The sequence below is a fragment of the Cornus florida genome, unplaced genomic scaffold (assembly GCF_030987335.1).
Source record: "Cornus florida cultivar Cherokee Brave unplaced genomic scaffold, ASM3098733v1 CherokeeBrave_3.0.0_Hap2_Chr05, whole genome shotgun sequence".
Taxonomy (NCBI): Eukaryota; Viridiplantae; Streptophyta; class Magnoliopsida; order Cornales; family Cornaceae; genus Cornus; species Cornus florida.
The window spans coordinates 106,156,769-106,174,511 of NW_026775575.1; the positions used below are offsets into that span (position 1 = coordinate 106,156,769).

Below are 17,743 nucleotides of genomic sequence, written 5' to 3' on the forward strand. Positions count from 1 at the left end.
CTAAATTTTCACACCACTTTAATAAAAGACAGCTAGGCTTTATTATATATATATATATGCACATCAATCATCCTAAATTTAATGTGATACCACTTTAGTGTGAGATTAATTTCATAAAAAAAAATATTTTCATTAGTTGGGTATACCACTTATATAACTTGTTTTAATCTATCTTTACTTGTTTAGGGAGACTTGAACCTTTCATCTTTTACAATTAAAAAGGAAAGGGTAAATTACCTCCCTCGTGGATAAACTTGAGCATAGACCAAATTTTGTAAAATATTATTTTGTAATTTTTTTATATAAAATAAAATATGGGCACTACTAACTTTTCACACTATCACTTGAATAAAAGTTGAACGTTCTTTATTTTATATACATGCACATCAGTCTCCTAAATTTAATGTGTTTTCCTCTTTTATCACATTTTTTTCCATGACCGGTGATACGAGACTATCTACGTAGATGATTGCACGAAAGAACCGGACATCCGCATCTACATGTACGACAAGGTCCCTAGATGTTCCCTCTCTTGTGTTGTATAAAACTAACTTCCTGAAGTCTGTCAAACACACAGCTTCATGATTCCTCAAGGTAGTCAATGGCTGTAAGGTAACAAAAAATGGAAGTTTAATGTGGAGTTTAGCCCAAGACTGGTTCACCCCATATTCTCTCATAGCCCAGAATGCATCACCACCACATGGTGGTATACAAAGGCATCCTTCAAACACCCCTAGTTCGAATGCATGATTAAAACTGGCAGGCAAAGGAATGGTCCAAAGTTTCTCATCCTCGAAACGAAAAACAGCAATCTCTGATGGCTTGTGTGAATCCTTGTCCAAACAAAGCCAATGAAAGGCTCCATTCAGCTGCGTCCCATTCGATAATACATCGTACTTAGTGAAGTCATGAACTTTTCTCCAACAAGAAAAATTTCTCAGGGAATATACATACATGCCATTGCCGTTTATTTTCACCACTATGTAATCATCAGAACACTGGTCATACCCAAACCCAAACCCAACTATGCTACCAGGAGGATCATCGCAATCTCGTATTTGTTTCGACTCCCTCGTTGACGGATTGAATACACGTATCATTCCAAAATCTACCAACATGCATATCAACCCATGGCAGGAACCAACGATACGCCACCTAGGATGAGGATTATTAATGTTCTGAAATAAAAAATCAATATTTGATACTTCAACATCAATGTCGTCATGATCAGATGATCCGAAGCTCACCGTGTAGACACGGAAAGGGTAGTTGGGAGTGGCTATGAATATCCGCTGTGTTTGGATGTTGAAATTTTTGAGTGATTGATTAAGGTGGGCCTTGATGAAGTGGGGATCAGAGATCAGAGAGCGCCATCGCTTTGAAACGCACTTGAATCGTAACAGAGGCTTCACCGGCAGTTTTGAAAGTATTTCAACAAGAAGATGTTGGGTAAGGTATGGCGATGTAGGCATGGCTGCTGCTTCTTCTTCGCATGGCTCCTGATTTCTTGTATTAATCTCTGCCGCCTTCTTCTTCTTCTTCACCATCGTCATGGCTCTCTTCATGATAACATATATATATATATATATATATATATATATATATATGCCAATTACTTCTTCTGGTCGTGTAATTGCTTGAATTTCAACTAACTCAGATGAAATAGCCAGTCAATTAGGCCCTGGTAGTAATTGCTTCTTATAATAATTATCTCCTCTGCTTCTCTGATACAAATCGCCACAGAGAGAGAAAGAGAGGCGCCTGAGGTTTTGCAGAGGAGTGAAGGAGGCGTATATTACACACACAGAGATAGATATACTCCTGGTTGGGAATGGAAAAGATGAGAGATGGCGCTTAGGTTCAGATTTACGCCAAAGGATTGCTGCTAAAGCCCGTATCCTAGCCTAATTGTGAGAGAGTAAGTCTCTTAGATGGTATGAAAATTACTAGATAATATTTTTAAATTGTTTTTTTTATTAAATATGGCAAAGAGTTTAAACAGTTTATTATTACTATTGTTTATAAAATAAAATAAAATAAAATAATAAAAAAGAAAAAGAAAAAGAAAAAGGTGTAGGACACCTAGAGAGAGATAAAAGTTATGAACAAACACATTTTATTTTAGAAAATAAAAAATGGGGTATAAATATATTTTCATATATTTTTCTTAAGAAAGTAAAATTTATCAATGATTTTTTTTTTTTTTTGGTAAGAAAATTAAGTGGGAAAGTTAGTCAATTATGGAAAGTTACTTTCTTACAATACTTACCGAAAGAAAAAGTAAAAAAATTATAGTCCCACAATTTTTTTTCTTTTTCCTTCTATTTAAATTCTTAAAATGTTTTTTTTTTTAAAGTAAATTTTCTTTTTCGCTATTTCTATCTAACAAAAGTAGATATTTAAACCATTCTTATCATTAGTAATTACCATTACTCGATGTTATTATTTTAAAGAAGAAAACCCACGTCTTGGTATAAAATTTTATTTGCAGAAAGTAGGTTAATTATTTATTTATTAACTTTTAACATTATAAAAAGAAAGGAATCTGCATTACATGATAATAAATTTTTGTTTGAACCATTTAAGTATTTAAAAATAGAAAAATAATATTATTAACGACTTTAATTAAGGATTATAAAGATAAAATATGACATAGTTATTCTAAAACTAAACCTAAATAGATATTATTACTACTCTTTTTTGTTTCCGTAAAACATTTCTCTTTTTTTTTTTCCTTATTTTTCAGTTTTTCATAACCCATTTCCTTTTTCTTTTTAGTTTTTCATTTATGGTTGTATCATCTTTTTTATTTTTTTATTTTCAAATCAAGTTTCATGATATTCAAATATAAAATTTTGATTTGTACAAAATATAAAACAAAAATTACAATATTTTTTTCTTTTTAACAATTTTTTAATACTTTGCAAAAAAATTTGAAAATTCCTTCCCTTATTTTTGTTTTTAGGAGTCAAATAAATTATTAGTTTTGATCATTATAGCAATTAACAAATATCTATCAAAATAATTGATATATAGTAATGATTGAAGACACAATATTTTATATATAATAAGGGATATTCAATTTAATTATATATAAGAAATGATATAATGTGAAAATTTAATATACATTGTGATTGAAAATTTATTACCCTTCTTTAATGGGTGCACTGAAACCGGTCTATGTCATGGACCGGTAATTTCTAACAAAAATAGTAAATGAAACCTAAAAATAAGGCCGACAACTTTAATATGGTTTCCATTATTATTTGACACGTGTCAAAACTAGATTGGTACAAGTAGGCTGACAACTTTACTCTCTCTCGTCTCTTTCAGTCCTCTTATCTTTTTCCCTTCTCTATCCTGCGGCGCCTTTCGTATCTCTCCTTCACAGTCCAGATGAGTCCGACAACGCCGACCTCTCCACCGCCGCCCGGCACGTTTGCCAGTTATTGGTCCAGATGAGTCCGACGACGCCGTTCACCGGTTTCACCATCTGATTCGCCGTTAACCGGATTCGTTTTTTCGTTCTAATTAATGTTGGGTCTGGTTGGTCTAGTGTCATTCTTTTCTGTTTATTCTCTTACAGACCTAATTGGTGACCAAACGAAAACCCATTTCCGGTGAGTTTTATGAATAGGTCCGGCGAGCTTCACGACGACCATTGCATCCAAAGGACAACACGGGTTGATCCCAGAGGCCAGAGCTAAGTCGACGTGGCGATGCCTAAACGATCTGTTCTTTGATGGGTTTTGATTCAACTCGGAGCGAACCTACTTCAACTCAGTTCTGAGCTCTCACCAGCGAACCCTCTTCGAAGCTCAGTTCCGAGCTCTCACCGGCGTTCGTGGAGAAAACAAGGTCGGCACCGATGTAGAGAGCTTCCACAACGGTGAGCAATACGACTTGGAATGCCGTTGGACAACTGCACCTCTCTATCACCATTCATCAGGGAGTACTCCTGGCTCATCGCCAGCGGCTCACCGACAAACTATTGTGGAAGTCATCGGCATCATAAAAGACGGAGAGAGAAGATGGCAGCGTGGACAACCACGTAGATGAGTCCGTAGATGTCGCGTGAACTACAGTCAAGCAGTGTAGCACCGCTCCTCTTAAAAATATCCAGCTTCAAAATAAGAAGGAATAAATATGTGAATAACAATCAAGATATTTTCTGCTTGGATTAGTTTAATAATTCAAAAAATAAAAAATTGTTTTCCAATAAGACACTTCAATGAAAATAGATATTTTTTTAAATTGAATTTTTAAAAAACTAAACTAAATAAAACTTTAGTACAATTTTTATTTTGTTTTCATAGTGACAATTTAAGCAAGTTCAGAACCCTTTTATTATAGGAATTACATGTTTGATATTTTTTAAATTTATCTATTATTTTAAAATATATTTTTAAATTTCTAACACACATCTTACTTTTTGGATATTTTGATTGTGCATCCGACACTTCATAACACATTTTTAACAGGTTTAAACATTACTATTTTAAAATTCAAAATTTTTAACAATAACATAGCATAATTGTTAAAAATTGTTTAAATTTTATTAAGTGATAATTAAGGATGAATATTTTATGTATTGTTAAATGAACTTTTATATTATATTAATGATTACATTTAAATTCATAATATTTTTTAAAAATTAATATATATATATATATATATATATATGAATAAAATTTATTATTTTTTAATTGATCTATCTTTGCGGTACTTGTATTTTATTTATATATTTTTTAATTTACCATATTACCGTATCCATATCCCTCTGTACTTCCTAACTTCTCATTGATATTTAAATTTACTACAGGTTCGCCTTCTATTAATTGGGAGGAAGAGATTGTGATCCTGACATCTCTCTTGTTGTTTACGGGTATTAATATGTTCCTAACTCATTCTTAAAAGAACCAAAGTATTGCTCTTCTTAAAATTGACCATGTATACTTTTTTAAATCCAAAACTATTTTATGTATTTCATAAAATTAATTTGTGTTTGTTTCCTTGAGAAACCATCACCCAAACCTTAAAGTTTTGTATTGGACTGTAAATAAAAAGATATCATGCCAAGAGAAGAAATGTTATTGATGGGTTATTTTTTTTAAAATGGTACTACATAATTGTAATTAATGTAAATAAAAAACCAAAAACAAATTGAATGTAGAAATAAGAAGTTGTTGGGAGAGATGATTATAATTGCGTCAAAACCTCGACAAGTGACCTTCACTTTTATTCTTAAAATGTCTATAGGAGGGAATTACCGTTAACAAAAGAATGTTGTGGGGGGACAAAATTGAAGTGATACTCTAATTTCCTCGTTGGACTCCAGGAATTAACAATAGGTGGCAGACTAGCTATTACTTCAAAAATAAGAGAAGTTCAGATGGGCAAATAATTCGTGAATTAAAAAGATTTTTAATCGGATTTGATTACTACACTCATGAATCGGTGATGAATTTAAAAAAATTAAATCGGCAATTTACGAATCGGATCACAAATTAGGCTGTCAAAATCCGATCTGATCCGTAAGTCCGATTTGATCCGATTTGCGAGATTTATATGTATATATATTCAATTAAAGTATTAGTTAAATTAATTAGTATGATCATTTAATGATATCTAAGAATGTATTAGTTAATGATCATTTAAATATGTGAATTAATGTCGATAAATTAAAATTTTATCTAGTGGGATATGGTTAAAAAAATAAATAATATTAGACAATTTAGGAAAAACACTAATCTGCAGATCCGATCCGTCATCTCACGGATCGGTGGTGGATTAAGATTTGTCCAATCTGTTGAGAGCGGATCAGATTAAGATTGATATCTAATTCGATCGGTGGCTACCCCAATGGGTATTAGGTATTATGAGTGGGGATAAACTCAAAATTTTCTTTAAGTATATAATTTTAAAAAGTAAAATTAGTAGGCAAAATGGGCAATTGCCCCAACTAAGCCCATTGCAGGTCCATCCCGCTGATTATTAACGGGTGGACTGAATATTTTTAGAACAATTTTGCCGAACTCACTTGGTTTCAACAAGCAAAAATCTATTTTTGATCGACAACGACTAACAAACAATTAATACTCATTACTTATAGAAGCGGCAATTCGTGTTCACTGTTCATGAGTTATAATTGCGTTGTGTCGACTTAATAGTATTTTAGTTTTATAATTGCGTTGTGTCGACTTAATAGTATTTTACTAAATAAATAAACTCAAACACTATTTTTAATGTAATCCGTTTAATGACCTATTTATTAAATCAAATCCTTATATTATTTAAATTTTTTAATACTCAATTAAACAATAAATACTATAAAAAAATAATAATAAGTTTCAATTCAACTAAATTACTAAATAGTCCCTAGATCATAAAAGTGTAAATTATAAAACACAAGTTTAGAAAGTTATAATGAAACCTAAATAAAAATATTTAAATTACTTCTAATTCACAAAAGACACAATGATTAATGGGAAAATTATATTTTGGTGACCAAAATTATACATAATTATTCTATAGTGACCTTAAAGTCAAAAAAAGATACGTAGTGACCAATGATAATTTGGTCAAAAACACTTACACAGATTTGATAAACATTTTAAAAATAAATTTTAGATGACAAAATTGACATCCAATACAAATAATAAATCATTGAATTCATCCTCACACACTCTTTCTCTCTTTCTCATCCAACGTTTTCTTTTTTTCCTTTTTAGTTTCCAGTTTACCAATTTAAAAAATTAGGGTTTCTTTACCACCCTTCTCTCTTTTTCCAAGACTCTCCACCATGATTGCAAAACATAATATTTACAGTGGAAGATCAAAAAAAAAAAAAAAAAGTTTCATCCCAAAATGCTCTTTATAGAATATTTATAGAGACGGGTCCCTTCTCACTTTGTTGCTTTAATATATTGAATGATTCTAAGGTCACGGTTACAGGATATGATTAAGGCTATAGAAAGACTATTTAGTTAAACTAGGGTTGTGGATTATCTTATATCTTAAGGAAGATTTCTAAAACAAATCAACTTGTAAATTATAATAACTATGTATTAAAAAATTCCTAAAAATTACAATCTTTTATCTTAAGGAAGATGTCTCAAATAAATCAACTTGTAAAGTATAGTAAATATACCTATAATTTTCTCGTTCTGCCTTTTAGAACCTTGAAGAAAACGATGTAGAACATCTTTCCTCAGTTCTCTGCCATCTTGTCTTCTCTACAGAGACCCACCCCAATAATGTGTCTTCTCTTTGTTAGTTAATTTAAGTAGGTGTTTATTTAGCTTAATGTACATGGTAAATTTATCTAATTACATAATAATATATTATAGGAAGGTCATTTAGATAATAATCCATCAAATGGTCACTTATTAGTAATTAAGTTTTAGGTTTTGTGACTATTCACCTTTTCTTAACTTTATGGCCGCTTCAACCAATGATGTTTAATTTTGGTCACCAAAATATAATTTTTCCATGATTAATTTAGTGTAATATTATGATGTCAAACTATGTCCACCCTAATTATATACCCATGGCATATGCTATTTCTCAGCAACTGCAGTAATAACATCAATCATATATGATTTGGTAATAAAAGAAAACATGTTTATTTTTTATTAGTCCACATAAGTGGTGAGGAGGGTGAATATCCTCGCTGGACTTAAGTATTGTCCAAATAATAATATCACAGAAAAAGTCACATCCCTTCGCCTTGCATAATAATAATAAGGTAAATTATACTTACCTCCTGTGAGGTTTGGATAAATCTCATATAATGAAGCGTTTGAGGTTTATTACTCTGATCTCCCTTAAGACTATAAAAAATCAATTATACTCTTATATGACGTATATTTTTAGAATACAAAATATTTTATAAATTTTTTTTTAAAAAAATCAATTATTCTATCTCATCTCTCTTATAACTGTCTCTCTCCTATCCACCACTGTTACCCCTCCTAAAAAAAATCTTGTAAATTAATATTAAAAAATGAGTATAAAGGCAATTTGGTCATTTTATGATTTTTTTTTTACAAGTTTTGATGGAGGAAAAATGTTGTTGAGCATACACCCAAACCTCAAGGAGGTTAAATAATAAATCTTAAAACGCTTACTTTTATAAGATTTATCCAAACTTTAGGGGAAGTCAATGTAATTTATCTTAATAATAATAATAATAATATAAATATAATTTTATATATTTATAATATAAATATATTTTATTTATTTATATAATTTAAAAAAAAAAAAAATTCTACGCGCGTCAATAGCGAGTGAAATTCTTCATCCCCCATCTTATAGATAACGAGTGAAGAAGCTGTGGACGGGACTGGACTAGAAAAAAAGAGCCCATGTCCCAATATATAAAAATGGAATGAAACCATAATAGTAAGTAGATAGAGGGATTATTGCTCCACGACACCATCTTTCTCTTCATGAAAGTGAAGAATCAGTGAAACCCAGTGTATGTTCTTCATCTTCCCTCTCTTCTCTTTTCAGTTTATTATTGATTCATTCATTAGAGTGGAAGATTTGTGCATATTCAAAGTAAATAAAATTGAGTGTTATTATTATTATTATTTGTTTGGAATTATATACATCCCATCTAGTGCTTGTTCAATCAATTTAGTGGAGACCCAGAATCTTGAATTTTGATTTATCATTTTATGACATAGAAAAGGAGCTAAAAAATATTGTATCAAACAAAACATTGCTATATGTACATACAGTTAGTTACTCTACCCTGATCTATCCAAGTTTCTTGAATTCATGGCTGCCCTACTGAATTCTGTGCCTCCTATAACAAACTCATGTTCAGAAAATGCAAGAAAATCTTGTGGGTTCTTTTCCCACATACCAAATCTTCATTCATTTTCACTCAACAAGGGTTTTTCTAGAGTTTTGGCATCTACCCAGATGACCATTTCTCCAAAGGACACTATTTTCACACTACCCAATTGGAGGTCTGCCAAGAATGACCCTAGAACCAAGGATCTCAGACTCAATGATGCATTTTTGTATTTGGAATATATGGTGGGGAAGGGCCATAGACCTGATGTTGCACATGCAACTCAGCTGTTGTATGATCTTTGTAAGTTGAATAAACTCCGGAAAGCGACTAGAGTTTTGGAAATGATGGCTAGCTCCGGTAGCATACCGGATGCTGCCTCGTATACTTTCTTGGTGAACCATTTGTGTAAAAGGGGGAATGTTGGGCATGCAATGCAATTAGTTGAGAAAATGGAAGAATTTGGATATCCAACCAATACTGTTACTTACAATTCTCTTGTTAAGGGGCTTTGTATGCGCGGAAACTTGAACCAGAGCTTACAGTTTTTGGAAAGACTGATACAAAAAGGGCTGGTCCCGAATGTGTTCACCTACTCGTTCTTGCTAGAAGCTGCTTATAAAGAAAGGGGAGTAAATGAAGCGATGAGGCTCTTGGATGAGATAATTGCCAAAGGTGGGAAGCCAAATTTGGTTAGCTACAATGTTCTGTTAACCGGAATGTGCAAGGAAGGTAGAATTGATGAGGCCATCCGGTTCTTTAGGAATTTGCCGTCAAAGGGGTTTGATCCAAATGTTGTGAGCTATAATATTTTGTTGAGGAGCTTGTGTTATGAGGGACGCTGGGAAGAGGTGAATGAGCTTCTTGCTGAAATGGTAGGTGAAACTTGTTCCCCATCCATGGTTACCTACAATATATTAATTGGATCACTCGCACATCATGGCCAAATTGATCAAGCTTTTGAGGTGCTGGATGAAATGTGGAATGGAGATTTCAAGCCCACCACTCCAACCTACAACCCAATTATTGCTCAACTCTGCAAAGAGAAGAACATTGATGCTGTTGTTAGTTGTCTTGACCAAATGATTTACCGGCACTGTCATCCTAATGAGGGAACGTATAATGCCATTGCTGTGCTTTGCAAGGAGGGGAAAGTGCAAGAAGCTTTCTCCTTAATACAAAGCTTGAGCAATAAACAGAACTCCTCGATGCATGACTTTTACAAAGGAGTGATTTCAAGCTTGTGTAGGAAAGGGAACACATTCCCGGCATTTCAGCTATTATATGAAATGACCAAGTATGGATTTACTCCCGACTCATATACCTATTCTTCTTTGATCAGAGGGTTGTGCATGGAGGGAATGTTGGATGGGGCCATGGAAATTTTCAGGATAATGGAGGAAAATAACTACAGGCCTGATATTGATAATTATAATGCTCTTATACTTGGCTTTTGCAAGTCTCAAAGAACAGATTTGTCCTTGGAGATCTTTGAGATGATGATTGAGAAGGGTCATGTGCCTAACGAGACAACTTACACCATCATAGTAGAAGGGATTTTCCACGAAGAAGAAAAGGAGCTGGCAGCAGTAGTTTTGAAGGAGTTGCAGTTGAGACAAGTCATGAGTCGGAATACAGTGGAAAGGCTTGTTATGCAATATGACATTGAAGGGTTATCGGTTTAGAAACCATTTGCAATCAAAAGAAAAACATAACCTAAACATAGAGAAACCAAATAGGACCACAGATTCGTGATTCATACGACTTGCATCAATGGGAGCAAGATTTTGGCTTATCAGGTCGAGAGCTTGGTCCAGTTATGATTCTATCGAGTACAAATGGAGGATTTGGGGATACTCAACATTCTGAAGGTGGCAAAAGGACAAGTTCAATTTTGTGATGTTGGGTAAGTTCTTGTTAACATTTGCTTTGATCTTACAAATTATTACTTTATAGTTTCGTGAATTAAATTTGCTGATTGTGTAAAGGACTCATATGTGTTGTTTTACATTGGACAGGTTCATTCTCGTGGTAAAGTGGCATCATTTTGTTGCTACTCTTCTTTGGAATCATGAAACACACTCGTTTCCTACTTCATGTTGTTTAAATATTATTGTCTCTAGTTTTATTTATCTTGATGTTGCGAGTTTGATCTTTCACTATAAATACAAAAAGAAGGTTCAAAGAGTTTACTGCAGACCATGTTTGGTATCAATTTTGCTAGCCACCGAAGATCATTAATATTCCAGTGCAAGTATTGAAGAGAGTAGTAAACAATAACATGATCTTGGTTGTTTCTGTAAATATTTCATCGAGAGGGAGTGATAGTAGAAAAATTCGATCATCTCCTTCCTCTATTAACCAAAACAGAAACTGAGCGGTGACTAAATAAGCTGTGTACTAAAATCTTTCTTGTGAGGAAAATATTGAATAGAGATACTAGCGTATTATTTTGCACAAAGCGACTGTTCTTAGAGTGAAACAACTTTTAGTACACGAGTGGCTGACTCCGACTCATTGAATAAAAAGCAATGGTAAAAAAAGGATTGGCTATGTTGCTTCATAGTCTAGAACATGTGAACCCAGAGTGAGCACTACCCAGATTTAATCATTGCTTCATATACCTAAAACTATTGCATTTACTATATGACTCCTCCAGCCATAGCATAAAATCATGTGCTCCGAAGAGTAGAGGTATATTTTTTTGAGTGATCATATTTGAGAATATCATGAATCCCAATATGGATTCCATGGAGACGCAGAGGAGGAAAAAAAAAAAAAAAAAAATCAAACTACACTGTTTCTAGCTGAGCTAAAATTGAAAAAACTGCTCAGCATAATGTTTTGTGCTTTGAACCTAAAAGTCCTTATGATAGTCTTTTACCAATATGAAATTTGGAACCCAACCACAATACAACAACATCATTTACCACATTGACCGAGCAATTCTGGCAATTCTGTCTCAATACATAGCACAATATAAATATCACCCAACAGAAAATGGTAACTAGCCATCACTTTCTCATAAGTGAGAATTCCTTTCACCAATGAATAGCAAAATGAAATTAGTTGGCTAATAGACAAACACCTGCATTATCACACCATATGCTGCTGTAAGATGTCTTCTCACTACTTGAATGCATTTATTAAGATCTTTCACTTAGATCTTTCTAAACCCCCCACCCAAACCACCCCCAACCAAAGCATGTTGCAACACTGCAAAAATGAACTGACATGAGCCAACTCTTCCCTTCAGGGACCCGAATCCAGTGGACCTGTTCTATCCAGATTGGGATGCATCTTACAAAAAAGTTGATGTTTAGCAAATATACCAACTTTTTTGTAAAATATATCCCAAACTGGATGGAAATGGATAAACTCTTCACAGGAGGGAATTTTCTTTCTCCCTTCAGAAGGACAACTCTTCCCGAAATGAGATCTCATAAAAGAGTACTAAAACATAATAGAAAAAATTTGATCCGGGGCTTCTCAAATAAAGAAAAAGCAGCATGTCTCCAAAATTGCCCCAAGGAAATACATGCATCAAACTAAAATATAGAATTTCTTTCAGCTAAGCATTCAAAATCCATGCAAAAACAATGCACTCGGAAGCAGAAATATATCCATAATGATCAAACCATGCATTAATCCATAAAAAACCCACTCAGCCTTCAAATTAGAGAACATATGTCTAACAAGAAATTCAAAGGCCCTTAAGAATCTTATAAAAGAGACTAAAGGGCTAAACATTTAACCCTAAAACTTGCTTAATTTGTAGAAACTCGGTAGACAGTATGATTAAAATCCCCCTTCAAGGTCACCACCACTCATCACAACTGCCACAAATCTCATTACAGCAGCTGATTAAAAAGATGAAGGCCTATGAAAGGGAATCATCTTCTTGTCCCCGTGCTTAACCTACTTGGATCTTTGTCTCATCTTTCGGCGCTTCCTCTTCAGCCTCCTCATGCGCTTCTTCTTCCACTGCAGAGAGCATAAAACAACCATTACATTAGAGGTAAGAACAACTAGTTGAGAAGGTTCCACCCTTATCTATCAAGAATCTCTTATTCTGGCTACAACTTTGACCTCCAAGAATATTAACAGAGTAATACCATATTTTATTTTTCATTATTTTTTCTCCTTTTTCTTCTTTATATATCGAGATATAGGGCAAAAACAACAGCATCAGCAAGATGATTATGCAGTATTTGAATTTAAGGATTTGAAATGAGTAGACATGGATTCAATAATTTATGGAACATCAACTCAAATTTAAATTTAAATAAATTTATATAATCCTACCTCTACTCCACCTCACCCTTAGGTTTTCTAATCCAACTCCGGCACCCAAGCATTCTATACATTTATTCTATATATTCGATAAATTGATCCCCAAATCAGTTCATTTCAGCCAAATGTAAACGTAAATTATTGCATTTATTCCAGGTAGAAAAAAAAACAATATATTAGAAATTAGATTTCATACAGTTCGATTCTAACTTACATAAAATTTCTCACCGATAAAAAGTGTACAACAAAATAAAAGTAAATAAACTGACAAAACCCTATTCGGTATAGTAAAATTCAATTCCTTATCAACCATAGAAGAGATATAAACATTATTGTTCAGTAGAACTTCAACAAACCGTATCACTGAACCACATACAAACGTGGAGAGGTCTTACCAAATTAAATCTTCACAAAATAATGAATAAATTTCATAAACAAATTAATTCAAGATGAAAATCCCAATCAAAGCATGAAGCTGAAACTAGCAAATATTTCTACTCTATTGTTCCAGGTTATCTTTCGCTACAATTTCTTTTCCTACAAACCAAACGATGTATTTTATACAACAATTAAAAGAAACAAGCTAAGAAGAAATTAAGAACATACCTTAGCTCTCATCTTGGTTCAACTTTTTTCCTTTCTTTGTGTCTCACTCTCTGCGTATGAAATCGAACAGATAAAACCAGATCTCGCTTTTGCTGAAGGGGTAGTATTTATAGAGCTAGGGTTTCGGAACTTGAAAACCCTAATTTGTGTGGGCCTGGGCTTTATATATTTCGAGTTCTTGATAAAATGGCCGGAAATCTGTTTTCAGGCTTTAGATCAGGCCTGCTTCCTTAGATCGATTTTGGGCTTCGGTTTAGATTTTGGATCGGTCCAGCCCGAGCTGGATCTCATTGTGGCAAGGTCAATAGCAACCATATATAATGTTCTTTTGTTTTTTCGTTTTAAAAAAGCAGTGAAACAAAAAGAATTACATGACTCAAATTAGTGCATTTTGTATATAACTCATAAAGGTTCTCTTTTTCTATTTTTGTAGTAATATTTATGAAATTCTTATTATTCTCAAATTTCAATTGTTCAAGTGTCTTTTTTCGCTTTTGCAATTTACTGAGCATTTATTTTGAACATTTAACATCATTAGAGAATACCGGATTTAAAAAAATATTTGAGACCATATTTATCTCTAAAAGAGAAATACCCCTGGATCACATGTCTTGGTAGACAATATGAGTCATTTGAGGTGCTAATTGTTATAGAACGTACCTTTCAAAAAAATAAAAATAAAAAATCTTATATATAGAAATTGAAAACCCGTTTAACTTTAAGCCTCATAGGAAGTCCTTTGGAACCATGCAACCCAACAGAGAAGAAAATGAAATCCCGTTTAACCCATCATATGGACTAGAGCCTCCCTAAAATTTAGGTTAGATAAATACTTAGACAAATTTTTGTTTATCCTCGACTCGAACTCCTTCCCTCTTATTTGAGAATGGAGAAATTATACTATTAAACTAGAAGCCTTTTCATTATTGGATAGAGCTTTAATTAGGCCTTTAGACAAAATTCAATTAACCAAATACGATTGACAATTAATTTTTTCAATATATCAATGATCAAAGGACTTCTAGCATGATGGTATAATTACTCCATCTTCGAAAAATAAGGGAAGTATTGGCAGTTGCTAACTAAAAGTTATGTAATCTATATTGTTAATGAACCTAAAAAGAAGGTAGACGTATCAAGCTAGGGTGGTGTTGTCAATCGAGTCAATGAACCAAACAATATAATAAACTAAACCAAACAGTATGATAAACTAAAAATATTGGAGCATACGTAAAACAATCAACTATCACATCCAAATTTCCTCAAGTCCTCTAAAACTCACAGCCTAACATGTATAACCAACATCAATCAGCATATGCATGTTACATGATATATCAGCATAAGGCTAGCCCTCCCTATATTGTACATATATATATACACTTCAATCCATTTCTTTTCCTTCACCATTAAACTTAACTCTACCACTCTCTCATAATCCACTCATCCGGCCACTCAATTCATACAACCATGGCTTCCACCGGCAGTTACATTTACATTTTTGTTATTGCATCTCTCTCCACTGCTAGCCACGACGTGTGTCAAGGTGCTTGTCATCTGTTGGTGGCCGCACCAAATTTGCAGCCACCGGCAACAGCCTTTGCCACCATGCAGGCTGCATCATCTCCGCTGCCTAGCCTCTCATTAGTGCCACCGTTGCCTTCTGGCACCATCCCAAGCATTCCTTTCTTGTCTCCACCACCTAAAAATAAGTAAACTATTTGGTTGCAGTACCATAGTAGTATCTTTGCTTGAGGACAGTTTGGTACTTGTGCTCTAATAATTTCAAGTTTGGTCTTTGGTTATCAGTAATTTGCTGCACGTAGGTGTGTTCTAATACGGGTAATTTTCTGTGGCCTTGATAATAAAATCATAAAAGCAATTTAATACCCATGGGAATTATGGGAGTGCTTATATATATATATTCAAAAACAAATCTTACAAAATAACATTTAGCTACTTCATATTTGGAAAGTGAAAACAACCAATAATATTGTTTGAGAGTGCCATTTTCAGAATGGCTCGTAAAATAAAGCAGTTTGTATTCTACTCCAAACTCCTGAAAATTGAAATATATAATAAGGGCTTAAACCGTTAAACGTCTAACTACGTGATACTATATATTTTATCATGCAACTTATATTATTGGCTGCCTAAAGTTTGAGCCATCCAACGTAGATTCAAAACTGCTTATTTTACTGACTACAGTAAATTAATAAATCGATTTTATTAGTGTATATCAACACTAACATGTAATGATATCAAAGTGAAATGTTGAATATTCGTTCGTGCGTAAGTTGATTTTATTTTTCACCGCTTAAATTACGAGAAGGTCAAATGATGAGGTTGAAACATTTCTTGGCGAACCCAATTGAACTCGTATGTGAAGACTCATTCCCAATCTAAATTGTTACACAATTCGTATTCACCAACTTTATTCATAATGTGTTTTTATTGAAGGTCGGGCTCAAATTGTCACCATTTTTTAAAAATGGTTTCATCAAAAAAATTTTTTTTTTACCCAAGTTTAAAAAATAAAATGACACCGCTAGATCATCCTCTTTTATCTTACAACGACGATATGGCTTCAACTAGTTTCTTAAAATCCGGAAAATTGCCTATTTGTCTGCTATACCCCATATGGGCTACATTACTATATAAAAAAATTCTTGTCAAAAATACCGAAGTGGCTGTAGTTTAGTGGTTAGAATTCCACGTTGTGGCCGTGGAGACCTGGGCTCGAATCCCAGCAGCCACAATTATTATTTTTTTTCCCCACAGCTCAATATTTTATTTTATTGATTTTTTTTTTTTTAAGCATGTGGCTCAAAATCAACATTGCGAATTTGTGATATTTTTTAACTTTTCAATTTTCCTATAATAAGTTTTCACTGCTAACTTAAGTTAATACATTATAAAAATAAGCATCTAGTCTGTAGAGGTGTGATATTGTTAATTAGTATGTTCTTAAAATCTGCATAACAAATATAAATTACCAAATATGTTTTTAAAAATAAAACAAAAAAAAGTAACATAACTTGAACAAATTATTTTATTTTATTTTCTTAGAAACAAAAAATGAACGGGCAATGATAAATTGAAAAATAGAGAGGTTTTTACCATGGTAATTAATACAAAATATAGAGTATAAAGTATAATAACATTAAGAGCATCTTCGAAGTGTGTGTGTGTGTGTATATATATATATATATATATATTTAAAAAAAAAAAATTGATGTGTCATTGTAATAAATATTTTTAACTTCAGTTATTATTTTATACCTTTTATATAAAAATATATATGTCAACAACAAATTACGTATAATGCTCAAGACACACATAATTTTTACAAACTTACAGGTTGATTCGTTAAATGGAACGAGAAAGAAGGAAGAGAAAGAAAACATGTTGATGTGGTTGTGTAAAAAGATTGTGCAAAATACTAATACACAATAATTTTACACATTAATGATGTTGTAATATATTTTAATATATTGTTGGAGATAAAAAAATAAAAAAAATATTATTATACATTTTAACATGGTGATGCTCTTAAAGCTTATAGAAGGTGAAGCCTTGCCTTCTAAAGTAGATGGTTGAAAGTTGAAATCTTTACGAAGATAAGGGTTCTTCCCAATATTTTTTCTTTTTTCTTTTTTCTTGCTAAAGTCAAAAAGTAAAGAAAGAAAAATGTTAAATACACCTCCAAAATTTGGGATCGTGTCAAACTTCTTCCTAACTCTAATAAGTGGTATCAAAGTATTTTTTCAAAATTTTCATTTGATAGTGATTAGCTGAAACCTTAGGTATGGATTAGAGTAATTTACCTTAGCTTCTGTGCATGCACCGACATATTCAAGGTCCAGTGGAGGCAACTGATTGTTTTTTTGGGTATTATACTGCCCTTTAAATTACAGAAAAACCTCATTATTGCCCCCATTCAATTGTTTTTTTTTTTTTTTGGTAAAGCAAATACATACATACATTATACCATTTGGCCAAAAGCCCTTTGGTAATTTTTTTTTTTTTTTTTTTTATCCAGTT

At 32.7% G+C, this 17,743-nt stretch overlaps 2 protein-coding genes, 1 long non-coding RNA gene and 1 other non-coding gene across 4 annotated transcripts; 2 read left to right on the forward strand and 2 right to left on the reverse strand.

Annotated features, from left to right (window-relative positions):
- Positions 1-386: 386 nt before the first annotated feature.
- Positions 387-1,553, reverse strand: LOC132309910 (F-box/kelch-repeat protein At3g06240-like). Its single transcript, XM_059808165.1, has one exon. The coding sequence runs from the start codon at positions 1,551-1,553 to the stop codon at positions 387-389; it is 1,167 nt and encodes a 388-aa protein (XP_059664148.1).
- Positions 1,554-8,346: 6,793 nt separating this feature from the next.
- On the forward strand, positions 8,347-11,000 carry LOC132308274 (pentatricopeptide repeat-containing protein At1g79080, chloroplastic). Its single transcript, XM_059806308.1, has 2 exons — positions 8,347-10,709; positions 10,822-11,000. Exon 1 carries the CDS (start codon positions 8,785-8,787, stop codon positions 10,486-10,488), a length of 1,704 nt encoding a protein of 567 aa, XP_059662291.1. The 5' UTR covers positions 8,347-8,784; the 3' UTR covers positions 10,489-10,709; positions 10,822-11,000.
- A 1,447-nt stretch (positions 11,001-12,447) lies between these two features.
- LOC132308275 (uncharacterized) lies at positions 12,448-13,967 on the reverse strand. Its single transcript, XR_009482409.1, has 2 exons — positions 13,703-13,967; positions 12,448-12,787 (listed from the first exon to the last, which is right to left on the reverse strand). It is a non-coding gene; the product is annotated as an uncharacterized LOC132308275 (long non-coding RNA).
- A 2,418-nt stretch (positions 13,968-16,385) lies between these two features.
- TRNAH-GUG (transfer RNA histidin (anticodon GUG)) lies at positions 16,386-16,457 on the forward strand. Its single transcript has one exon. It is a non-coding gene; the product is annotated as a tRNA-His (tRNA).
- Positions 16,458-17,743: the final 1,286 nt, after the last annotated feature.

Excerpts from the sequence above, each read along its gene's own strand:
- LOC132309910 (XM_059808165.1), bottom strand. The coding sequence starts at position 1,553 with ATGACGATGGTGAAGAAGAAGAAGAAGGCGGCAGAGATTAATACAAGA.
- LOC132308274 (XM_059806308.1), top strand. The coding sequence starts at position 8,785 with ATGGCTGCCCTACTGAATTCTGTGCCTCCTATAACAAACTCATGTTCA.